Source organism: Elgaria multicarinata, chromosome 5, assembly GCF_023053635.1.
Source record: "Elgaria multicarinata webbii isolate HBS135686 ecotype San Diego chromosome 5, rElgMul1.1.pri, whole genome shotgun sequence".
Lineage (NCBI taxonomy): Eukaryota > Metazoa > Chordata > Lepidosauria > Squamata > Anguidae > Elgaria > Elgaria multicarinata.
Window position 1 is genome coordinate 62,593,441 of NC_086175.1, and position 24,965 is coordinate 62,618,405.

The 24,965-nt window shown below is 40.5% G+C and overlaps 1 protein-coding gene across 1 annotated transcript in view; it reads left to right on the plus strand.

Annotated features, from left to right (window-relative positions):
- The window catches only part of IL1RAPL1 (interleukin 1 receptor accessory protein like 1), a 455,397-nt gene that overhangs the window by 406,505 nt on the left and 23,927 nt on the right, over nt 1-24,965 (plus strand). The window contains exon 8 of the mRNA XM_063127687.1: nt 20,364-20,507. Within this exon, the coding sequence (XP_062983757.1) occupies nt 20,364-20,507 (144 nt within the window). The remainder of the gene's footprint in view (nt 1-20,363; nt 20,508-24,965) is intronic.

Here is a 24,965-nt window from a genome sequence, read left to right on the forward strand (position 1 = left end):
CTAACCTGTGTTACAGTCTGTGTGTATACTTCAATATATGCATTTGGTATTAGGATATATCTGCACCAGCTTATGTTTGCATTAATTGTATGGCAGAAGACCATGCATTCGTTATGCACTTAATGCCTAATTTTGTCTCCTGCCCTGCTTAGTGTTCCCTTTCAAGACTTTTTAGCAGTCTAAGTAGTACTTAACAAAACATTTGAATAACTTTAACACAGTGTCTCTTAACTAACATGTGTCATTTCAACAAATACCCATCATGACCATCATGACCATTACCCTGCCCTTTTTTAAAAAAAAGCCTGGTTTTTTTTTTAAAAAAAAAGCCTGTTTTCAAAAACAACAACGTTCTTTTACTTTTGAATCTTTGTACACCTATTCATCTTACTCCACCATTGGTCTTTTTTTACCATCTTATGCCCAAGGATGTAGCTAATAAAATTTCTCAATACTGAGAAATAATGCAAATAGTAAAATGTTAGAAACAGGAGAAAGATTTTGTCAGGGGGAAAATAGCAGAGGATTTGAATTGTTTGAGAAGTTACTTGATTGTGGCTGTGAGATGTGAAATGTACCTGATGGATATATTCAGCTATACTTTGCATTTTGACAACTTTTTCAGTAAGATGAGAAATTAGCCATGACAGATATATATAAAAAATCAAGTATCTCAGACTTCCTAGCTAGAAAAGTTGTGCATAGCTATTGGGATCATCTTTCTCACCATGGCAACATTTTAATAAGATTTCCTTGCTTAGACCTACATTGTGGCTATGCAAGAAATGTGAATTGTTACATTTTACTGCTGGATCATTGGGTTATGGAGCATACCAAATAAGTTACAGTTATAATCTTACCAATGTGGTAATTGTTGTTATTTGAAACAGTGCAATATTGGAACACATTAAACTGAAATCCTATACAAACCAATCCAGTAGTAAGCCCCATTGAACGCATTGGATTCACATGTCACAGTAACCCATAAAATTCTGCATTGTCATGACGTGTAAATGCGGCTGCACTAACAAGTCATAGGGCATGTCTACATGCGGCAATATCCCAGGGATTGCTCCGGGATCATCCCTGTGCATCCACATGATGCACAGGGGATCCCGGGAGCAGGGAGGGATGATCCCTCCCTTTCCCCCAGGATATCACCCTACCCTTTAATCAATTTTTTCCCCAGGGTCTCAGGATGATCCCAACACTGCAGGAAGTGTGGCCCGCCATCACAGTTTCATCCTGGCTCCTCGTGAGTAACCGTGAGGAGCCGGGACCTGGGTACAGAGCTCTTCAGGAGCTCCATGCCCATCGGGGGTGGGGTGGGGGAGTGGGAAGATAGATAGATAGATAGATAGATAGATAGATAGATAGATAGATAGATAGATAGATATTACTTTCTCGTTCAAGCGCTCTAGCGCACATCTTCATTATAAAAAAATGGTGGGTGTAACATCCTCCGTCCTCTCAGGATGTTGCACACCATATATAGACTGAGGGGGAGGATCTCACGAGCATAATACAGCGAGATCCTCCCCACTCCCTCCCGGAAAGCTGGGAGGTCTAGACATGCCCATAGTGTGTTAACCACAAACAACCTAGATAGGCTGCCCGGCTGCACCAGCTAGGCAAATGAGCTCTCCTCCCTACTCTAGAGCTCAGAGCTCCTCCTGTTAATGCTGAGGGAGTTTTCAAGGGCTAGTCACTGAGCTACTCACCTCGGTGCCTAGCTGCATGTCCCAAGCAGTGCCTCAATTCTCTCTTGCTGGAATCCTTTGCATATCTGCTCTAAAGTAAGTCTCACTGAGTTCAATCAGCCTTACTCTCAGATTATGTTTACTCAATATTAAAGGAAGGAATGGTGTCCCAAATTGTAATTTATATTTGTCTGCTGTTTTACGTCATTAGCCCATCTTTCAACTCAAATCATGCAATCAAGATGGCTTACAAATATAATAATAAAACATTAAAATCACATTAAAAAACACAGCATAAAGATAAAACAGTGAAGAGTTTTTAAAAAAACACAACTGAACAATCCAGTATAAAAGCTTATTAAATTAGAAGGTATTTTAAGCCAGCAGGCCTCCTTGAAGAAAAAGGTCCAAGGAGAGGAAACCACTCCTCAGAAAGGCCTGCCTGTGGTGGCTGTCAATTTGACTTCATGTGGCAAGAAGATTCAGAGTAGAGCTCTCTTTACTGCAGGACTGAATTGTTTGCACATAACACAATATGTGGCTGGCTGCCAGTGTTGGAAAACTCAGCTCAGCAGATGGATGTGATGCAATGACTCCAAATGGACAATGTCTGCTCAGAAGTTGGAACTTCTTTGAGAAATCAAGTGTCGTGTTGAAGTCATCAAACACAACCTGTTCTTGATGTGTGTGTGTGTGTGTGTGTTTGTATCCCAGATATTTAAACATAATCATAAGCCTCTTGTGAAGCTGTAAGTATGGCTGTATTTAACATCCTTAATACAACTGAAATTGTACCTGCAGGGAAGACTTTCCTCAGAGAGGAGCAAATGTGGAGGTGAATCTGCTGTACTGGGTGACATGCCTTGGTCTTATCAAAAGCTAAGAATGAACAAAGTAACTTTGCAGAGAGAAATGTCTAGAAAGAAGAGGAAGTAATGGGACTGTTGTCTCATGTTTGGTTCACTCAGATCACTGATTTAATATAAAACTGCACTGCTCTATCAGACCCATCTCTGTCTACTCTGACAAGAAGTGCTCACAAGTAGGGCACAAGGGAAATTGCTGTCCTCCACTATTTATCCCCAACATATATGCATACTGCCTTTGGGCAATTTTCCTTTTAACATCAATGCCTAATAGCCATTGATAGACCTATGTTGTTCTATATATTTGACAAATTTTGTTTAAAACCATCTAAGCAAGTGGACATCACCACATTTGTAACAATCAAATCCATTACTTAATTATGTATTAAATGAAGAAATACTTCCTTTCGTTTATCCTGAATTTCATGCCAGTCAGTTTCATTGGTAGTTTGCACACACCATAACTATATAACCAGGCCAATAGTGAAGGATGATAACTTGTCAGGTACCTGACAAACAACCTATGTCTGCAGTCTCAGGCATGCATTAAAAACAGGATGTTCATGAATTCCCTGGTTGCCTGCCATATATGGCTGATAGGCTGTGCTATTTGTTGTTCCATTGTGTAGTCCCACTTCATGCCATGCATAATTTCATAAACTTCTATCATGTTCTCCCTTATTTGTCATTTTCAACCAAAACTTCCCAAAGGTTTTATACTTTTCTCATACAGAAGGTGCTCCAGGCACTCTGTGTGTACGCCACCTTTCAGTACTGATGGCTAACAACAAAAACAGAGCAATCCTAAATCCTAGATCTGCTGGCTAGCAGGGTTTAAGTTGAATCATACAAGCAGTGTCTCTGCTGGAAGGGCATGATTGCCATAAAGGTCCAGTTATGCCCATGGAATACTTTGCAGGCATGAATGAGCCACTGGCTATAGCTGGTGTTGGGATCTGAAATTAGGCATTCCAAGGGCAGAGAGGGGGTGACTTCAGATCCACCAGATCCAAAGCCTTGCCAATTTCCTAATTAGGATTGGTCCCCTAAAATGTGCCACCCTGGAGCTGGCATAGTTATTTTTCCTCAATTGGTCTTTGTGTGTTTGGGGGAGATGGTTAAAAAAAAGCCAACAATTTGCTCAGAAACCTCAATGTAAGTTGTCCCCTAACCTCTTCCTTTGGCCAGTGTGAGCTGCCCTCCCACTTAGGATTACACAGAAATTTATGTAATAACAGTAAACATTTGAGTTCACTTTCCTATACATTTTTCAGCTTTTTTGATATCCTTTTTGAGATGGGATAAGCAGACATAGGATAAAGCATATTTTAAAGGTGGATACACCATACATTTATATTATGGCTAAGATATTTGCTGTTTTATTTTCAGCCCCTTGCCTAGTAATTCATCACCATGAACTTGATTTTTCAATTAACTGTCTACTATGGCTCCTAAGGTCTCTTTCATGCTGGGTATAGCCAGTTTGGATACCATCAGGATGGATGGATGAACGTGAAGGCAGATTTTCTTGTCCTAACATGAATCACTTCTGCATTTTCTTGTTGCATTTAATCTACTAAACTACTGCTTGATCACCCAGTGTGGAAACAAATGACTCCTTTTAGAATTCTGCTTCGTCTGTTTGAAATTGAAGCTTCTTGAATATCTGCAAACTATCCTTGATTCCTGATTATAATGAATAAGTTAAATAGCACAGGTCCCAATACAGATCCTTGAAAGATTCCACTGTTTACACCCATATGTTGTAAAAAAAACAACCTATCCCTTTCTTCCTACCATTTCCCCCCTAACTTATTCCCTAGCTGCTGCTGCTCCGGCTTACCTAATTATTGTTATGTTACCTTAGAGAAGCTGGTTTCAGGCAGCCAGCTCAGGTTGACTCAGCCTTCCATCCTCCCGAGTTCGGTAAAATGAGTACCCAGTTAGCTGGGGGAAAGGTAATAATGGCCAGGGAAAGCAATGGCAAACTACCCCACTATAAGGCCTGCCAAGAAAATGTCAACAAAAGTAATGACTCGGTGCTTGCACAAGAGGCTCCTTTCCTTTCCTTTCCTACCTTAGAGAACAATCCTATTTCCCTTGGGTGGCTGTCCAAGAGGAGCTAGGAAGGAGCAGAGTCACCCCTCTGCTGGCAGGGGGGCATGTCTATCCCAGAGACCCCAGTTAAACCTACAGAAAATTCTGTACGTGTGGTGGCAAATAAGCCACAGTAGGCCCCAAAATGTGGTGTTTCAAAGTTGGGACAGGATGGCTTTGGGTCTAGCAACCTCAGGATCAGTCCCTATCAGAAGGGAAATAAATAGAATGGAGAAGTGCTGGGAGAAAAAACTGGCAAGGAACTTCCCCCCTCCTGTCCAGCCTTCCCCAATTATGTGCCAGCCAGACTCTGGATGATATGGTGTTTCTCCAGTGGATCTCCTCTTTTGCCCTTCTTAGGAGTGCACTCTTAGTGGTTGCTGTGGAGATGTGCAAAGCAACAAAATGTGAGCTTGCCAACGCTGTCCAATTCCATCTCAAAGTTTCTTCTGATTTGAGTCCATCCAATTGTGAGCTTTTGGGGAGGGGGCATGAAAATATATGTATATTTTTGTGAGTCTTTTTTCTAAATGTACACATCAACTGTACACATCTTTGAAATATGTGCATTCTTCTCCAATTGATTAAAGTGTTTTTGTGTGCATTTTTCAAAACTACCCATTTTTTCATGTGCATTTTTCAAATGTATGCATGCTGTTGAGCACTTCCCCCCCCTTTTTTTTACCTACAAATCATATTGGGTCCAAATCGATGTTCAGTTCAAAAGGTGCAGACTGGGTAAATCATAATAAAAAATGAACTGAAATGAATTTTTCATACATCCCTAGGTCTTAGGTAAAGGGATTTGTTAAAAACGTGGTGAAAATCTAAATTATAGTATCTACCAGATTTCCCTTGGATACATATTTGTTGACTCCCTCAAAGAAATCTACATGATAGTGAGGTAAAATTTCCATTTGAGGAAACCACATTGATCCTTCTTCAGCATCACTCATACTAGATTAAGTCTATGTTGTTGTTGTTGTTGTTGTTTTAAGTCTCTTACTTGGCATTAGAATTGTTAAGCTAAATAAATGTTGATCATGTTATAGAATACAAGGATTTTGTGGAATTGTTGGCAGGGCAAAGGTTGATCCCACGCCATGTTCTTCAGTGATGTGAGCCATTGCAACCTGCAGGAAATGTAATACACGCCAAACTCAAGCAGATGCGGAAATTTATACCCACCTCTGCATACATATATAAGGTAGAGATTTGTGCTGTCCTAAAGCATTATAGTTTCAAGAAATTTAAATACAAGCAGGCAGGAAGGCTCACAATTTATAAGTATAATAGCTCTTAATAATGTAATATAATGAAATAATAAATGGAGAGGGGACCTCATCATTCAGTGGTGCACTGCTGAAATATGAGACATTCGCTCATCTTGGCGCTAACCTCCTGCAGTCTTACTTAATTACATGGCATCTTGAAATTACAAAGTAGCCTCTAATTGCCTAATTACTTTTGGAATTTCTTTGAACTCGTTTTTTAGCATATAAAACTTCACAAAGATGTGAAGGGCTTTTCACAAAGTTGTTCAACATCTTACTGTTTACTTATTTTATACCCAAGTCAATCTCATGACTAGTGGTTGCTTTCAGTGTGCAAAAATATTCTTCTTGAATTGCACTAGCCATTCCCACTACTGAAGAGGAAGCATTCCTTATATTTCTTCCCTTTCTACCTGTCCCTATGCCTATGCTTTTAGTAGATAATTTTGAAATGCTTCATGCAAATTCCCAACTATTTTCCTTCCTTATTTCATTGAAATAAATAATGATGACATTATTCCCCGATCCACCTCTCTATTCCCCTTTTCATCCCAACACTTGACATAAATTTGTTTAGTACTCTAGTAATATTTTTCCATGATCATGCTGCCAGAGGAGCAAATATGGCACCATTTTCTATTTCTTTTGTAGGAAATTGCAGCTTTGGGGCATTTATCATCATTCATTGCTCCTAATATTATTACAGAAGCCACTCATTGGTGATTTTGGAGGGGGCATATTATTGATAATAAGATTTCACAGCTGTTAAATAGCTGATCTGTAAGGGTTTTCTCTAATTATGCCTATAAAAATAGTCAGATATAGATACAGAGAAGAATCTAGGAAACAAGGGCAATCAGAGACTGGTCTTTCAGGACCATGGACAGAGGCCAGCATATAAATGACTTGTGGGGCAAGAGCTTGAGGCCTAACTACACATAACACTATTCTTTTTTTAAAAAAGTAAATGCCAGGTTTGGGAGGGGGCAACTGTCTCCAGTCATGTTCTAAGTAAAGATCATTCCACCGGTGCAGAGTTAGCATAAGGATGAAGGCCCTCCTATTGATGTCAGTTGGTGCTTTTTCAGACTGCTGATTGCTGCAGCAGCTAGTGGTGGGTGTTTTTTTTTTTTAGAGATCACAGCTCGGGAGAAAATGGACTAGACCCCCCCCCCTTGCTTATACACACTGTGGTTCTGATTAGGGATGACCAGATTTTGTGAAATCCAGGGTGGACATCAGTCCCACTAATGGAACTCCTGTCTGGAACTCCTGTCTGCTGGTAGAAAGTCACTTCAGCCCCATCTTTTATTATTATTTTTAATATTTATTATTATTATAGAGGGTGTTCAACCTGTTCTGGATGGCATTACACTCCCTCTGAAGGAGCAAATGTGTAGCTTGGGGCTTGTCCTTGAACCATCTCTGTCACTTGAGGCTCTGGTGGCCTCAGTGGCAAGGAGTGCCTTCCACCAACTTTGGCTGGTGGCCAAGCTATGCCCCATCCAGACTGGGATAACCTGCCTTCTGTTGTATATGCTCTAGTAACCTCCAAGTTAGATTACTGCAATGCACTCTATGTGGGGCTTCCTTTGAAGATGGTTCAGAAGATACAGCTTGTGCAAAATGTGGTGGCCAGATTAATAACAGGGACCAGAAGGTTTGAACCTATAAGACTAACTCTGGCCCACTTGCCTTGGCTGCCTGTACATTTCTGAGCCCAATTCAAGGTGCTGGTTCTAACCTATAAGGCCTTACATGGCTCAGAACTACAATACCTGGCAGAACGACTTTCCTGACATGAACCTACCCATACAATATGTTCAACGTTTAAGGCCCTTCTCCGGGTGCCTACTCTGAAGATGACAACAAAGGAGAGGGCCTTCTCAGTGGTGGTCCCCCAACTCTGGGATGATCTCCCCAAAGAGGCCCTCCTGGCACCAACATTGCTATCTTTTTGGCACCAGGTTAAAACTGTTCTCCTTTCCCAGGCATTTAGCAATATGTGATGAGCTTCATCAATCCTGGATCTGTTTTTATCGTTGTTTATATGGTAGTTTATAGTTGCTTTTCGATATATGTTTCTGTGATGTTGGATGTTTCAGTGGTTTTAAATTTTGTATATTGTTCTTAATTGCTTTAAATCTTATGTAAACTGCCCATAGAGCTTCAGCTATGGGGGCGGTAAAGAAATAATAATAACAATAATAATGGCACACAATCTAGGGATGGAGTATCCATGGATTATTTAGGTAGCATGGCCCAGTAGGGTGTGCACACCACACCAAAAATCTGATGGTCCGATGGTGCCCTGATGGAGCTCTGAACTTTCAGTGTGGTTAGAGGAGGTTTATAAAACTGTGGCATATCCACGGTGCAGAGGAAACGTTGTTTGGAGCTCCATCCCATTTTTGGATGACTTGACATGGGAGAATGAAACCAGAGTTCATAATTAGCATGTCATGTCATGGCAAAAAATTCATGAAGCGTCCTATTGCTCCTCCTCACAGTGGGAGTAATCAAGCAGCATGAACTAGCATGTTCACTCATTCACAACAATTGAATGATTTTTTTGCTGCTGCTGCTGGATTGTACCAGGCCATAGTTTGTTTTGCCTATGGCCTGGGTCATTTTCATATAAAATACTCTTACTACTATGTGAAATTCTAAACTAATTAATTAATCAATCATCTCAACTCAATAACAAAGCTATTCCATTTTGCCCAAACCATCTAATTCCTGAAAGCTATTTCTTTGTCTAAATCTTTACTGAACAATTCACTATTTTGGAAAATTTATATATTATAAATTTATTAAAACATTTGTATCCTGCCCTATATCACAAGGATCGCAGGGCGGCATACAGATAAAATCATACAAACAACATAAAACAATAAATATACACAGCTAAAAACAAATTAAACCATTAAACAAGCTAAAACTAGGGCTGTGCTCCATTCTGATTTGGATCTCAAATCCAGAGCGGAGTGACCCGATCCGCCTCCGCCAAATGCAGATCCAAATCGGGTCAGGGAAGCTGCGGATCGAGGCGAAGCGGTTTGCCTCCATTCGGAGCTCTGAATGCAGGTAAGTGGGGGGGAGGGGGCTCACCTGGCGCTGGCGCTGCAGTATGTGCAGCAATGGCGGCGGAGCCAGGTAAGGGGGGAGGGGGCTTACCTGTGTCCATTGCAGTCCGTCGCAGGCTTCAACTGGGGCCCAGGCCTCAGTTGAAGCCTGCGACGGACTGCCATGGAGGCAGGTAAGTGGGCGGGAAGGGGCTTACCTGGCTCCGCTGCCACAGTCCATGTGGTGACAGTGGCAGAGCCAGGTAAGGGGGCAGGGCAGAGGGGGGCTTATTCGGCCCCCATTTTGTTTCACCTTCCCCACTTACCTGCCTCTGCTGTCCACCACAGAGGCAAGTAAGTAGGGAAGGGGGCAAAATCTCGATCCGCCCCTCCGGATCTCGCTCCATGGAGTGGAGATGGGGTGGGTCGGATTGACTAGAAGTAGTTCAGGCCCGTTCTGAAAGTTCCAGATTGGGCCATGAAGCGGTTCGGGGGGTCCATGCACAGCCCTAGCTAAAACCAGTATAGAATTTAAAAACAGTAAAAACCAATTAAAACAATTAAAACTATGTGCAGGCTTAGTGAATTTCGCCCTCAAACTGCAGAAATGACATTGAAAGAGACTAATAGCAAAGATATAATGGATGTTTTAAAACACACTCTGGCTTTTGTGAAGATACAAAACAAGTTAGCATCAATTAGTCTTAATGGTGCCATATGTCCAGACTTTAATGGATCACCAGAACTTATATCCCTCTGAATCTGTTTTAGTTTATTATATTTTTTGTAAAGTTTCTAACAAAATGTTCTCCCTCCCACTCGCTCAGCTTTGTTTTGTTTTTTTACAAATAGCAGTTACCAATGTTTTTTTCAGATCTAGTTAGAGTTAAGAATCCAGAATTTATTCCAGAATGGAACACCTTAAAACTTAGTAAAGATGACGGAGTTTCTTTTATTCATTGATGCTTTACAAAAAATACATGAATTGTAGCATAGATTTTTCATTCTTTCATGTCTAAATTCTTGGTTACCACTTAACCCTTAGGTAATTTGCTGTCCCCATACCCAGCTACCTACACATTATTTGCTACAAAAGCAAATTGCTTGAGAAACATATGGTACATTTTATAAAAGCATTTATAAATTCCTAAATTTCATCTCAGGGGGTCGGACTCGATGGCCTTGTAGGCCCCTTCCAACTCTGCTATTCTATGATTCTATGATTTGCTAGCAAGGAGAAAATTCCATTTTCTTTGATAACAAAGGAACCCTTTAAAGTTGCATTTGTTTCTCTCTCTCTCTCTCTCTCTCTCTCTCTCTCTCTCTCTCTCTCTCTCTCTCCTCACCGCCCCCCCCCCCCACAATCAATCAATCTTCTATTGTACCGTTACAGACCATTTAGATCACAGGATATATATCTGTCTCATAATAGAAGTTTTCTGTTAGAACTTCAAAAGAATCATCTTGCATACAGCTCAAAACAGGAGTATGTCTCTCACACACATACAGATATGGCAAATGTCATATATGTCATGAGTTCATTCCAGGTAGTTGACTTGTTTAACTCCTGTTTTCCCAAAGTTATCAATTGTATATTTTGTTTTATTTTTGATAAGAAAGTGTTCTTCAATTCTATAATTGTCTAAGTTGTTTTCAAAATAATGACTTCCTGCACAATTCTATGCATGCTTACTCTGAACATACAGTGTACATACTTCCAGGTAAGTAGGCATATTATTGTAGCTAAGTAGCAGAAAGGTTTTTAGTGCTTATTTTAATGAGAGAAAGTAAAAAGGGAATGGTTTTGAAAAACTGCCAAAATTTCAGGAATGAAACTGTCTGTTACCATGGAAGTAAAAGAACTATAGTGGAGCAGAGGTTGATAAATAACGAGACGAGACATGTACAGTTGGGATTAAATAGGACCACCTTTATTTTAGATCTGCAAAGGGGGAAATCCTATAGGGCATCCAGTATGGCCTGTTTCCAGGCCCTTCTAAGTTGGGCAAGCCATTCGTGGCCCGTGGGTTGGCACCTTTTTGAATCATTGGCCTTCCCCATGGGCCTGTCCCTTGTGGGCTAGGGAGATCTTCCAGTGTCACCCCAACCCAGGCCACAAGGCTCTGAGTGGGTGAGAAGGGTTGGCCTCAAAGGTAAGCCTTATCTCCCAGCTAGGCCACGGGGCTCAAAGCTGGGAGCCTCAGGTCTTACCAATCATCCTAACAGTGCCTGTGAATGCTCACCATTCACAAATCCCATTCTAGATGCCCATACCTAGCCACCTAGGTAAATGTGACCAAATTAAGAATCAGAAAAATCAACCTATTTAATGCTCCCTATCTGTCTTGCAGTGCAGAGTAGGTGACTATAATATTGGGTCAAGATATGTTTCTTTAACATTCTTCACAATAGGCTTTACCAGGCTTGTTGAATTTGTAGTTTCTTGGATGCCATTTATAACAAATCTGGCAATAGTTAAGGACAGGTGTATCTGCTGAGACTGTGAAGTCAGTTCTACCCTGAAATTTTAAGCTTTGGTTCATACATGCAGGCCATGCAATGCTGCAATAGTATGGTGAAGGAGAAGCATACAAACCTCTTCCCTTCTAAAATAGTTTGGCTTTGAATTGGATCCTCAGTTTGAGTGCCCAAACACACAGTGTCTGGGTTCATGGGAGCTTCCCTCACTTCTTTGAGGGGAAGAGAGAAGTCACATAAGCTAAGTGAATGGAAGAATCAGGATGAAGCTTCCTGAGTTTATACTTTAAACTTGGGATTCCCAATACAGTGCTTGTGAGCACATGAGAACCTGTGAAGACCTCCCTCGGCACCTGCACATCCTCTGCACTGCCTCTGTTCACTGCCAGAAGTGGAAAGGGAATTTTCCCAGCCTTGAAAAGTACATAGAGGTGAGAAAAGTGTCACCCTTTCCCACTTCTTCTCATCTAACTAAGGCAGGAGATCATCAATTTAAGCTGAGTGATGGGAGATTCAGGACAGGAATAGAAGAAAGTACTTTTTCATCCTGCACGTAGTTAAAGTATAAGTTATATTTCCTCAAGTTGTGGTAATGTCCACCATCATAGCTTTAAAGGGAGCTTAGACAAATTATTAGACAAAGGTTGAGGTTATCAACAGCTATGAGTCATGATGGCTGTATACTGCTCCAACATCAGAAGCAGCATATCAGCTGCTGGGGATCAAGAGTGGGAGATGGCGATTGCCCTCATATCCTTCTTGTTGATTTGTCATAGGCCACTGTTTGGTCACTATGGGAAACAGGATGTTGGACTAGATAGGCCTTTGGGCTGACCCAGCAGGGATGGTGCTATATAAATAAATAATAATAATAATAATAATAATAATAATAATAATAATAATAATAATGTTCTTATGATTCCCCACCTCACCCCCAAAAAAGTATGGCATGAAAAGCCCTTCAAAGCTTCGGTCTTTTGAATCAAGCATTTTTGGGACTTGTCTTTTTTTTTAATCCAAATTTTAAAAATGCTGTTTGTAATATTTCATATTTCAAAATAGGGTTGCATAGAATGGCACATTGCCCCTTCTTTGAAAGGCTGTTTAACACCACACTGCTAAAATAAAATGAGCTACTAGATGAATAATCTGCCCCCCTCTGTAAAAAATATATATCCTCCCTTAGATGTTCAGCTGGCTGTCTAATATCTGTTACCATGCTTGCCCAGGCAACTTTCTGTAAACACATTTGCAGTCTACTTCTCTGTTATTCAGGGGATAAGCCCTTTAGGAATAGGAATGGCTTGGGTAATTTAACTCAGAGCATCATCACACAGGGGAAAATCACATTTCCTTAATGTTGCTTCTCCACCTCCATGTTTGTCCCTCATTACTTCCTCATTCTGCCTTGAGGGGAAAGAGCAAGTAAACAAAACCATGTAAACAAAGGCCGCTTTTTCTGTACACAGCAGGAGATTCCTTTAAAAAAAAAGTTGGATTAAAAGGCAACTATTTTGTGATGGAAAAATGAGTGGAAGGAGCAGGAGGCGCACGGGAGGTGGACACTGTCTAAAGGGCGCATGCACATCCATAAGTGGGCAGTAGTGAGCATGCGATAAAATGCTAGTCTGATGAGCCTCTCAGATGTAGTAGTGGGAGAACTGTTTCCCCCTGCAACTCTGTCTCTTTTCTGGAGGACAGGCTGCTATCTTTCCAGTAAAGCTGACTCCGATATAGTGCATTCTTAACTAAAAGACAAGAGAGCAGAATGTGAATAATAGGACTCATGTAGTCAGGATAGTGGAGTGCTTGCATAACATACCAAAAAGAGCAATGGAAATGAAATTAGAGCTGTTCTAGAACTGGAGGAAGGAAGAAAGAGAAGAAGCTTCTAAGAAAGAACAGGAGACAAGAGGGGACATTTGCGGTGAAACTAAGAAAGTTTAGGGACAGAAAAGAAATGATTGAAAAAGAACTAGAGAATTGCCACCAGTCCTTTTTTTCTGTTCCATCTGAATCCTGGGCAGAAATGCCAGTGGTCCAGGGAAGCAAGGACAAATGCTCAGCCCGGAGCTCATAGCCATGTTGCTGACAAATCCATGAATCAAAGCAACAAGTGAAATGGCTTCAAAATTATCCACCGGCACCATTCCACACTTGCAGCACTTGTGACTCAGTGACAGAGAGGCACATAGTGCTCTACAAAATGGAGGTGGTTGACAGCTAAAGTAAAGACCCTCATGTTTGACAGGCAGGAACTGAGAAGGGAGGGACAGTGCCTATCTCTTCTTGAAACCATTCCCATACTTGTCTTCCCACCTTTTCACTGCCATTGTATGCATAGAAGTCACTGATGAGTCAGGCTAATGTGGATTTCTAGATCACTAGTCCTAAATTTCCATTTTCATGTCAAAAGTTCCCTGTTTGATGAAGATGCTGAGCAAATTGCAAGAAAATTAGAGAAGTGTTTATTGTCATTTAGTCCACATCCAGGGCCAGATCTACACCCAGCCGGATAAGCCGGCAGGGAGGCGGGGCGACGGCGCGCTAACTTTAGCATGCACCGCCCTGCCTCCTAGACGCACGACATGTAGGGACTGCGGAAGCCCTGCAGCGTCGGCCATTTTTGTTGTTGTTGTTAAAGGGGCCACGTGCGCCCCGAAGACTCCGGAGAAGGTAGGTGGGTGTTTTTTAATTAAGCCCCTCACCCTTTTTTTAATTAAGCCCCCTGCCCCCTGCCCACTCTTTCCCCGCCCTCCCTCTCCGTCCCCATCCCGTGTCGCCCTCCGCCATCCCTCCCCATCTCCTGTGTCACCCTCCGCCATCCCTCCCTGTCTCCTGTGTCGCCCTCCGCCACCCCTCTCCGTCCCGTGTCACCCTCCGCCATCCCGGCGCGTTAGGGGAGGCTTCAGCGTGGCCTGACCCCAGATTCCCCTGTGCGTCATCTGGACGCACAGCAGGGAAACCAGGCCTCACAGCATGCTAATGCCTCATCTAGCACGGCCCTTTGAAAACCTTTTGAAAACTATGTGAAGTGTGTCCTGGGCCCCAACAGTTGTCACTCCTCTTATAAACCATTTTAAAGCAGTAGTGTAGATCCTTCCCTGGACACTAATGACTATTTAAATAGACCTGTGAAAAGGCTCCCAAAGGCTGAGTTTGAAGGTTTCGGGGAAATGTGAACTAGAGACCAAGGTGGCTCCAAATAATAACATTTTGTTGGGGGTAATCAAAAGCAGAGTTCACAATAATGAAAACAAAATGGACTATCCCCTCCACATCATCCCACCTACTGGTCTGGCCCCAATTTCTGTTGCTTTGGCATGGCAGAATGAGATGGAATGCAGAGAAGTGTTTTTTATATTTAGTGATCGCTATTTCAAAGAGACGCAAACATAACCATCTCAAGTTCTTCTTTCAGGATCCTTTTAAGTAAGTTAGCAGTAAAATTCTATGCATGCTTGGACAGAAAAGAAGTCCTACAACTCCCAGCATTCCCCAGCCAGCTATGCTGGGAGTTTTAGGACTTTTGTCTGTCTAAACATACATATGATTGCACCCTACATCATTTATATTTTTAATTATAAATAATACTTTGTATAATTTACTAATTATCTGCCACTGCAATTGGAGTGCAGCACAGAGATACTTGTCTATGAAAAGCAAAATAACTGAAAAGGGTAAAGTAATAAGTAGTTGAAAGATTGAGAATCAGATCATATGCAAAAAGGGTGCATCTGAGAATCATATACTTGGATATTTTTACCCTGATTTTTAAAAAGCAGTATAGTGTTTAATACAATAGTACCTTTGCATACAATAATGTTGGGTATATAATCCCAAGCCATTTAATTAAAACATCTAAAAAACCTAAATAATCTGGGAGCACTCCTCCATTTATTTACTTCTCTTTGCAAGTGCAGTTAATGATAAGCAAATTACCTCTGTGACATTGCCAAGGAAATTTATCAAAAATTAAAACCAGGTGCAGATCAAAGATACATCCCAGAAGTGCATCTGATAATTGTGGAAGGATTACTTCAAAATGAATGCATTTATTACCCATGATATCATTCAATATGTCTAGAGAATGCCAGTGCTTTATTTTAATTAGCTGTTTCTTTCATTGGGTTTCTTGGTTGGAGTATCTTGATAAGAAAAGAAGTGTAGCCATTGGTCAAAATGCATGTAACAAGTCTTGTTTCAAGTTGAAGCAATTCACTTTATTTTATTTTACTTTAAAATCTACAACTACAGTAGTAATCAAGAGGCTTTTCCTTTAGAGTTGATCAAGGCTTGTACTGTTGTTAATTGCCTTTAACTCAGAGCTTTTCTATACATGGCTATTAATCAACTGTATCTACTTTTGATTTCCTCACAGAACTGAAATCCAAGCATTAGACACAGAGCATTTCCTGTTCTGTTTTTCCACTGCATAATCTCTAGGTGGTGCCATGCTATAGCAAAATAATGTAATTACACAAGTGGAAAACGCATTTTCTTTGAGTTTTACAAATGCTACCACATTTTCTCTGCTCTCCAAAAACCCCATCAAAAGTGCTGTTTAAAAATCACAACAAAACTGAAGGGTCATGACATCATCTAAAGAACCTTTAAATAACCATGAGTAGGGAGGGAATGACAAAGGAACAATAAATACCCCATGTAGAAAAGCTGTGGAAGATTGTTTTGTCCTCAAAAGTAACTCTTTGGCACTCATTCATTTGTTGTGTTGAACAGAATGCCATTTCCCCTTGGAAATACCTGGCAATTTTCCTCTGTAGTTTTTTCAGAGCCCAGCTTTGGTCCTTTAACAGGACAAGGTCTGTAATTTTAACATCATAACATGAAGGCTAAAGGGATGAGCAATGACTTGCATTTTTGTGTCTTCAACTCCCCCTTTAAAGTGAGATTGAGCTGAAATGAAATATCTTTTTTAAAAAATAAATTAAAAAAATCTCCCACTCCAGCAAACATGTATAGTAAAAGCACTGTGTTTCAAAGGAAGTATAACCTTTGCAACAGGAACAGCCCTCTTACACGTATCCAAAATGTGACATAAGGTAAAAGTTCACTATTAATATTAGCTATGTGTCTTGTTTTGTTTTGTTTTTGAGCTACTTCTACACTTCTAGACATCCCAGGATTTCCAAACAGTTTATATCGAAACACTAATAATTCAATAGAAAGATTAATATGAGCAGTATAAAACAAGAAATACCTTTAAAACATTACAACAAAAGCAGTAAAACAAAGCAGAGTCATATCAATTACAAGTCAGGGAAGGCCTGAGTAAACAAATGTGTTTTATGAGATGTTTGAGGCTTGCCACAGTTTCCACCTCTCGAACAGATGGGAGAGTGTTCCTGAGGTGGATGCCACTACTGAGAAGGCCCACTTAAGTGTCATTGCCTGGTGACACTCTGTTGTTATGTTCTGCATAGTCATGGGACCACCATGCGGTGGGGCAGAGGGGATGTGTTCCTGTATTGGATTAATGGGAATATGTACCAACAATTGAATTTTATGCTTCGCACTTACCATACTACTATAGTGAAGGAGTATGGGATCTTATATGACTTCTAGAAAGGTTGTCATTCCAGCATAGTCACAGAAAGGTTCCCCACTACACTTTATGAGGCAGCTTTCTCCAATCCTGTGCCTTCCAGATATTTCAGACTTCAGACCTAGCTAGCATTGCTAATGGTTAGGAATTATAGGACTTGTAGTCCAAAACATCTGGAGGGCACCAGGTTGAGGAAGAGGGCTGCAAAGTCACAGACGATACTGGGACACTCTCTCAGTCTCTCCAGATCGCTGGCCAAGTCAGAATTGACCTATGAGATGGAGTTGGGGAAGTGCATTCTAGAGAAAAATACGGAAGTATACATCCCACTCATTTCAGTGGGACGTAACTGTACTTTTTTTCAGAACTGAAGCAAGGAAGTATATATGCTGCAGGGATTTTATAGTTCTAACAGTGCAAATTGCACAAAAACATCCTTCAAATGAGACATCCTATGGTTCCAAGCGAAATGTCTTTAGTAGAACATCTACTCAGCAACATGCACAATAATTGTTGAAGAAAACCTCCATGAAATCTTTTCTGTTTAATCTTATAATAATTCTTGGCTAGTTTTTCTGTGCTACTTCCTCCCCCCCCCCCCACCCCTTGGCTCAATGTATCATCATTACGGCAGGCACATAAATGGTGTATTTTGCACCTAGCAACCTAGCACATTAAATTCCCATCTTCTGGTTACCACTGAACAGCTGCATCACATGTGGCAGAAAATGATAAACAGGACTACAGTAAGCCAGTGCTGTATAATTTCCATTTCCATTTATTTCCTAAGCCGTTTTATTACTATTCTAATGAAACTGTTGTGGGTTTATTTATTTGATGGAAACAAACATATTTCCCCTACAGATAAGAAATATACCAAGTATGTGGAACCAACACTCCTGAACTTAAAACTGAAAAATTTAAAGGTTACATTACAGTTTTGAAGAGAACAGTGTAAAAAATAAATCCCTTTAAAAACAAAAATAATATGTAATTACATTTTATTGTCTTTTTGAAAATACTGAAGCATTTACAGCAGTTGCATGCATCACAATAATAAAAGTATAAACATACCTAGGTAGTGAAAGTAACAGTTATTGCTTAGGTGTTTTTCCCCCTCTAGGTTCATATTTCTTTAATTGAAATATGTGATACTGTATAGTTATAGCAGCTCAGTGTAAACAAAATAGCTAAAACACAACAAGGAGAAAGCTTTCAAAGCCATAGCTATGCTAGACAATTGCAACAAAATAATAATAATATAGCAACCCCAAAGTGGGTTGGTTCCAGACTAGTCAAACTTCGATAAACCCATTGAAATCTGTGGGATGCAAGTTAGTCACAACTAACTTAAGTTCCATTTATTTAAATGAATCTACTCTAAATTTGGATCCAACCTCAGTCTTATGAGACCTTAAAGACTGACAAATTACGATGGCATATGCTTTCATGAACTAGAGCCCTCTTGATTATCCAGACTGTTGAAGCAACCTACTCAAGAAAGTTTAAAAAAAACCCAAAAAACTAATAAGTTCTTAGTAGAATTATTACTATCATGTATACTTGTATATACATAAGTTTTGATAATTCTCAAACAAAATCAATGAGATTTATGTCCAATTTACTCTTATTGGTAACACCAAGTGCTTCCATAGGAGTGATGCAAAAGAGCAAGCCTAGTTGCACCCCCATTCACAAGGTGGTTGCATGAAAAGTCCCAGTTTCAGTGTTCCAGGACTTAGATCAGGGTGGGCAACTTACCACCTGTGGGCTACATGTGAAATCAACTGCCCACTTCTACAACCCCACCCTTGTTGTAAACAAACAAACAAACAAGCTGTTTTGAAAACTGTTCAACATGTTTAGTTTCAAAACAAGCTAATTTTGACCCTTTGGGCACTCTGTAGCCATTCTGTACACCATTTTTAATTTTATTCAATTTCTAATTGTTTGGGTTTTTTGGCTCTGTGGATAGGGCAGGTGTGGACTGCAGAGAGGAGGTGTCCAGGGGTGAAAGAATGGCCCTGGACCTCCCTAAATTGCCTATCCCTGCCTTAGATCTTCATACCTAAAGCAGAAGTTTGCAGTCAGTGACACTGTATGCAAGTAGATAGGTTCACAATTGCCATCCAGCATCATAAAGACAGTCTTCAAAAATAATAATAATTGTCTTGTCAGTTAATAGGGAATGCACAGCACAGTACTTTTATTTTGCATTCTGTTTCCATCTGTCAAAATCTCTCTCTCTCTCTCCCTCACACACACACACACACACACACACTCACTCACTCACTAGTTTTTAACTTCATCCACAGCCATTTTTAAAAGGCTGGGTGATAGAAATATTACTGCTGATAATGTGTTTTGTATGTTTTTTCAGGATGACAGATTATTCTTCATCTCTAATTTTAATGCACTTTATGAAACAATACAACACCCTTGTGACATTGAGTAGTATATCTTTTCATTTTTCCATCTTTCATTTCCTGTCTTAACAACAGCAAGAATAATAGTACAGTTGACTCAAAATGGTCACTCCTCTGTCATTACGTGTTCAGGTGCTTCGCAACTGTGAGGGCAATGGTCAACTTTAACACTTACAGTTATTATCTGATAAGTGATATTACTCAGGAGATGACTGTTGACAGGCAGACAGATACCACTGCATTTGCTCAAGCCTTTTTATGCTTGGCAGCTATGCTACACGACAGTGATATCAATCCATCATGGAATCTCCCATGGTACAACATGATGCAAGAAAGTGGTCATGTTCCAACTTTGAATGTCAGAATGTCAGAAATGACAAATTGGGATGATTTGCAACATCTCGGGGGAGGGGGGAATGCAAACCTGTTTATGAAGAGCTGAGGAGGAAAGATGAATTGTGTATCAACAGGGAATGGTGTGAGACGTTAAAACACAACTGAACCATGAAAAACTGGGAGTGATGAAATAATTTGTCTTCACATACTTAAATTCTGAAAAAGAAAAATGCATGTGTTTTAGCTTCATCTACATGTCTGACCAAAAGAGAAATAAAACAATACTCCTAGGGGAATGAAGGCTCCTGTCTAGACTGTAGTGCGTGTCATATGCCTGTTGTGCTCAACAAGAAGATAACAGCAGTTATTGTTTCCAGGAAAAATGATGTTACATCTGTGCCAACAAACTAGTAAAGCACATGTTCATTCTACAAACAGAAAATCTATCATGCATTTGAGAACTGTTAACAGGGTTTTCTTCCTCCAAGGCTTGATAAGAAACGGCTGCCTTTAGTTCAGAATGTGGTGGTTATTAAGTTTTATAATTCTTTGCAGAGCTGATGTATACAGTTGAGCTTGCTGGCGGGCTTGGTGCTATTCTGCTGCTACTTGTTTGTTTAGTGACTATCTACAAGTGCTACAAGATTGAGATTATGCTATTCTACAGGAATCATTTTGGTGCTGAAGAACTAGACGGAGGTAAGCAAGCAAGCATCTCCATATACTATTTTTTTAACATGGAATTTTATTTTGAAATGAAATTTAAAAATACAAGCAGCCAAAAGGCAGAACACACATACCAAGTTCATTAACTAAGGGGAAAAGGAAACTTTTATTGCTTTTAACCTGTGGCCATTGCAACTATCCAAGGAATAGGGCATACATTTAAAGAAACTCACATCCCTAAAAATTCAACAGGCAAAAACTAAAAATTAAGAATTATAAACAGCATAATAGTGAGCTATTCTATTCAACTTCAGCATATACAGAAGTATGTGGAAGGTTTTCCAACTCAGAAGCTCCACAAATACAAATTTGCAATGCCAACAGGATCTGGTACTATCTGCCATTAAGAATGTAAACCTATGCGGCAGGGTCTCGCTATTTACTGTTTTACTCTGTACAGCACCATGTACATTGATGGTGCTATATAAATAATAATAATAATAATAATAATAATAATAATAATAATAATAATAATAACAACAACCATGGCAGTTGGCTTGGTTTGGAAATGAATAGCCATGAGGGCCTGTCTGAACTTGGGGGAAGTAATAGTAGCCAGGCAAGAGGCTCTGTTTTGATCATTTTTATAATTCCTGTACCTCCTGGGGGGGAAATGAACTTTAAATTATTTGCCTATCAGATTGGATGCCTTAATCAAAAATCCAGCTTTGAAGTTTAATACTACCAGTTTAATACCTTTCAGGGGAGGACCTGAAAGGTATGGAGGAACAAAATAGAGCCAGGGTAACTTATGACATCTGGTAACCCAATTATTACCATTTTGTAACATATTATAACATAGTTCTGATAGCGAACTGCCTGAGATGCCTTTCAGTTTCCTCAAATGCATGGGTAAAACATTATGTACATGGGCTCTAATTGAAGGGACCCCAACCTTTGCCTAAATCAAAGTTTCTGGATATCATAGGTAAGCTTAAGGAGCAGCTCACTAACTATTGAGAGAGTTTGGATGTATAAATCATGTAGCTAAATCACAGCCAGAAAAATATATAGATACATATGATGTTTCAACACTTTTGACTTAGTTCCAGCATCTCTGCTATAATAAACTGCCATTTAGAAGGTTGCTTGGGAGACTTCCAATTAAGTGCTATGTATGACTTGGCTGCTTCTCCATATACTTTCTGCTTTTCTAAGGGCTGTACATCTTTTTGTTTTTTTGTTTGTTTCGTAACATTCTAATTTTTATTCTGATTTTTAAATCCCTCTGTTGCTTCTTTTGATTTACTTTAGGTAATGCATCAAAACTGTCGTTCTGGGCAGCCTGTGCATCTTTGGCTGATACATTTGCTATTTGCCAAACTGAAAGATCTATACCTGGGATACAAAGAAGTGTGTGAGCATACGCACATGCTCTTTTCTTTGCAGTATTCCCACTGTTGAAGGGAAAAAGCCAATTAAAATGAGCAATGGCCTGTGAAGGAAATGGCAAGCAAAGCTTCATCTGAGCATATGTGGTACACCACAACAGTCTGCATTTGGCAGCTAGGTGGGAATTAAACCTTAGAAAAATATTTAGGCCACAATCCTATGCACGTTTAGACAGAAAAGAGTCATACAACACCCAGCGTTCCACAGCCAGCCTTAAATGTATAAGATTTAAATTGTACCATGTTCTTGAAAACTTCATCTTTTGTTGGAACTTCAGAACATGATACATTTTGGGTCTCACCACATGGGGGCGCATTCAGAGGAAATGTTCTCCATCCAAAAATGAAATAAAGAAATGCATCTTCATGTCTTTAAGATTAGAGATGACCACACAGAAGAGCCAGAGTGTGTTCCTTCCTTATTAATACAGAAGCCCCAGCCACACTTCCTCAGAAGCAAGGGAGTGTCCTCTCTAAAGGGACAGCTGACATGGAAAAGAAGCTGAAATGAATTTAGTTTGTACCTTGTTTAACGTCATCAGTTTCCATAGAAAATATTTAGGTCTACAAAATTTTGAGAATTATTTTTATTTATTTATTTACAATATTTATAGATGGTTCTATATCTAAAATAGATTATGGAGTGGTGAACATAGGAATGAAACAGTAAAAGGTGTTTAAACAGCAAAAAAGGATTAAAACAGCAAATTAAAATGGATCAATTTAAACGGAAGTACTAATAAAATCACTAACTGGTCAGCTGAGGAATGCTTCCTTGTTTTCAGGAAGCGCTGGAAGCAGCATAGTGTTGGCTCCTGTCTGACCACCAGGCAGGGAGAAAAGGCCACCACATTAAAGGCTCTTCTCTGGGTGGACTCCAATCAGGCCATAGGTCCCTGTGGAAGCACCAGGAACATGCCCTCCAATGCCCTTAGTAACCGGGCAAGTTGGTAAGGGAGTATTTACTTAACTGTTTCCTCTTAGTGTTAATATACTGCCCTTTGTTAAGAACTTCTCAGTTTAAAAAGGAATATGTGCTGACTGAACTTGTAGTTTTTTTAGACTTCTACTGCTTCAAAATAAAAAATGCAAATAATTAAGCAGCAGCAACAGCAGCAGCAATCTGCACTGGAAGTTAAAAGAATAGTACCCTTTAACAAATCTCCATTCATTAAATAGAGATAATTCAGTGGTCACCATTAAACTAGAAACTTCTATGCAAAGTTGCCCAGGATAGGTACAAGAAAAGCAAATTCAGAGCAAAGTCCTGAACTGGCTTCACCTGTTCCTTTGCTTTCTGAGGCGCAGGCTTCGTCTAGAGCTGGCTTCACTCTTCCTCACCCTCTCCAATTGGGGAAAGATGGGGTGGGGAGAGTGAAGCCTTCTGAGCTGCAACCTTGAAGGATGCTTATGAGATGGCAACAATTGGAGTCATTCTAGATCCCCCTGACTCTCCCCCTTCCCTGAGGTGGCAAAACTTCAGAGAAGGTTCTTGCCTGAGGCCTTTGGGGTCCAAAAGAGGAGACGTGGCTGGATGAATTTAGGCCATGGGCTGGAGGTTCTCCATCACCAGTAAAACTGGTACAGCATGCAGTGGCTTGTCTGTCAGTGACTGAATGTATTTGCGTTTCTCATCCCTCCCTGTTCCTTTTTTTTAATCATGTCTATTCAGTTGTGAGCCTGGGTCCAAGGATAGTCCATACCTTTTACTATTTATTTATTTAAAACATTTCTTGGCCACCTTTCATGGCAGAAGCCCTTGTAAGGCAGCTTACAACAATAAAATATATAAAAACAGTTTAAATATTAAAAGCAGTAAAAACATAAGCACAATGAATAGCAATTAAAAACAATAAAAGCCAACAATAAAACCAGCAAGAACAACAATGGAAATAGCCGCAATAGCAGCAGTCATATCATGGGAAAGCCAGGGTAAAATTAAATGTTTTCAAGGCCTTCTTAAAATCCTGCAAGGATGATGCATGGTGGACCTCCAATGGTAGTTTGTTCCAAAGGTGTGGGGCCACTACAGAGAAGACCCTCTCCTGTGTGATCACCCACCTAATTGCTCTCATGGGTGGATGGGTAAGAAGGGCCTCTCTTTCTGATCAAACTGCAGGAATGCTGCACAGGAAGGCGGTCCTGCAGTTAACTTGGTCCCAAACCATTTAGAGCTTTAAAATTCAAAAGCAGCACTTTGAATTGGGTTCAGAAAAACACTGGTAAACTGTGCAGCTGGCGCAGTATAGGTGTTATGTGAGGAAATTGCCTGCCCCCCCCCCCCCCGCCATTTCTGGGGTGGCTGCATTCTGCACCAGCTGAAGTTCCCAAGCCATCTTCAAAGGCAGCCGCACATACACATTACAGTAGTCCAGACTGGATGTGACTAGTGCCTGAATAATGAAGGAAAGGTCCATCCTCTCTAGATAAGGGCAGCAGCTTGCATCCCAGCCTAAGCTGTTAGAATGTACTCCTGGACTCTGCAGCCACTGGGGCTTCCCCAGCTCAGCATCCAGGAGGACTCCCAGTCTGCCCTATCTTGATCTTTTAGGAAGACTGTCCCAGCTAAGTCCTGTTGTAAACCTCTATCTGAAGTAGTTGGTTTCCCAACCCACATTACCTCTGTCTGTATTAAGTTTAAGCTTGTTTAACCTCAGCCATCTCAAGACAGTCTCCAGACACCATCTGGGACACACTACCTTGCCCTTTCCGAGCATAGATTGTCCACCAAGATGACCAAAGCAGCCCCTATCCCATAGCCAGGCTTGGAACCACATTGAAATGAATCTAGATAATCAACCTAATACAGAAATCCTGGATCTGAGAAGTTGCCACATGATGCAGCACCTTCCCCAAGAATGGAATATTGGAGATCAGCTGGAAATTATCCAATACAATGTAGTTCAGGGAAGGTTTTGTGAGTGGTGTGTGTGTGTGTTACCACCATCTCTTTTAGGCAAGATGAAATCACACCTTGCCATAAAGAGGTATCCACCACTACTCTTACCCACTTAGTCAGTCCCCACCCCCTGGTCACCCT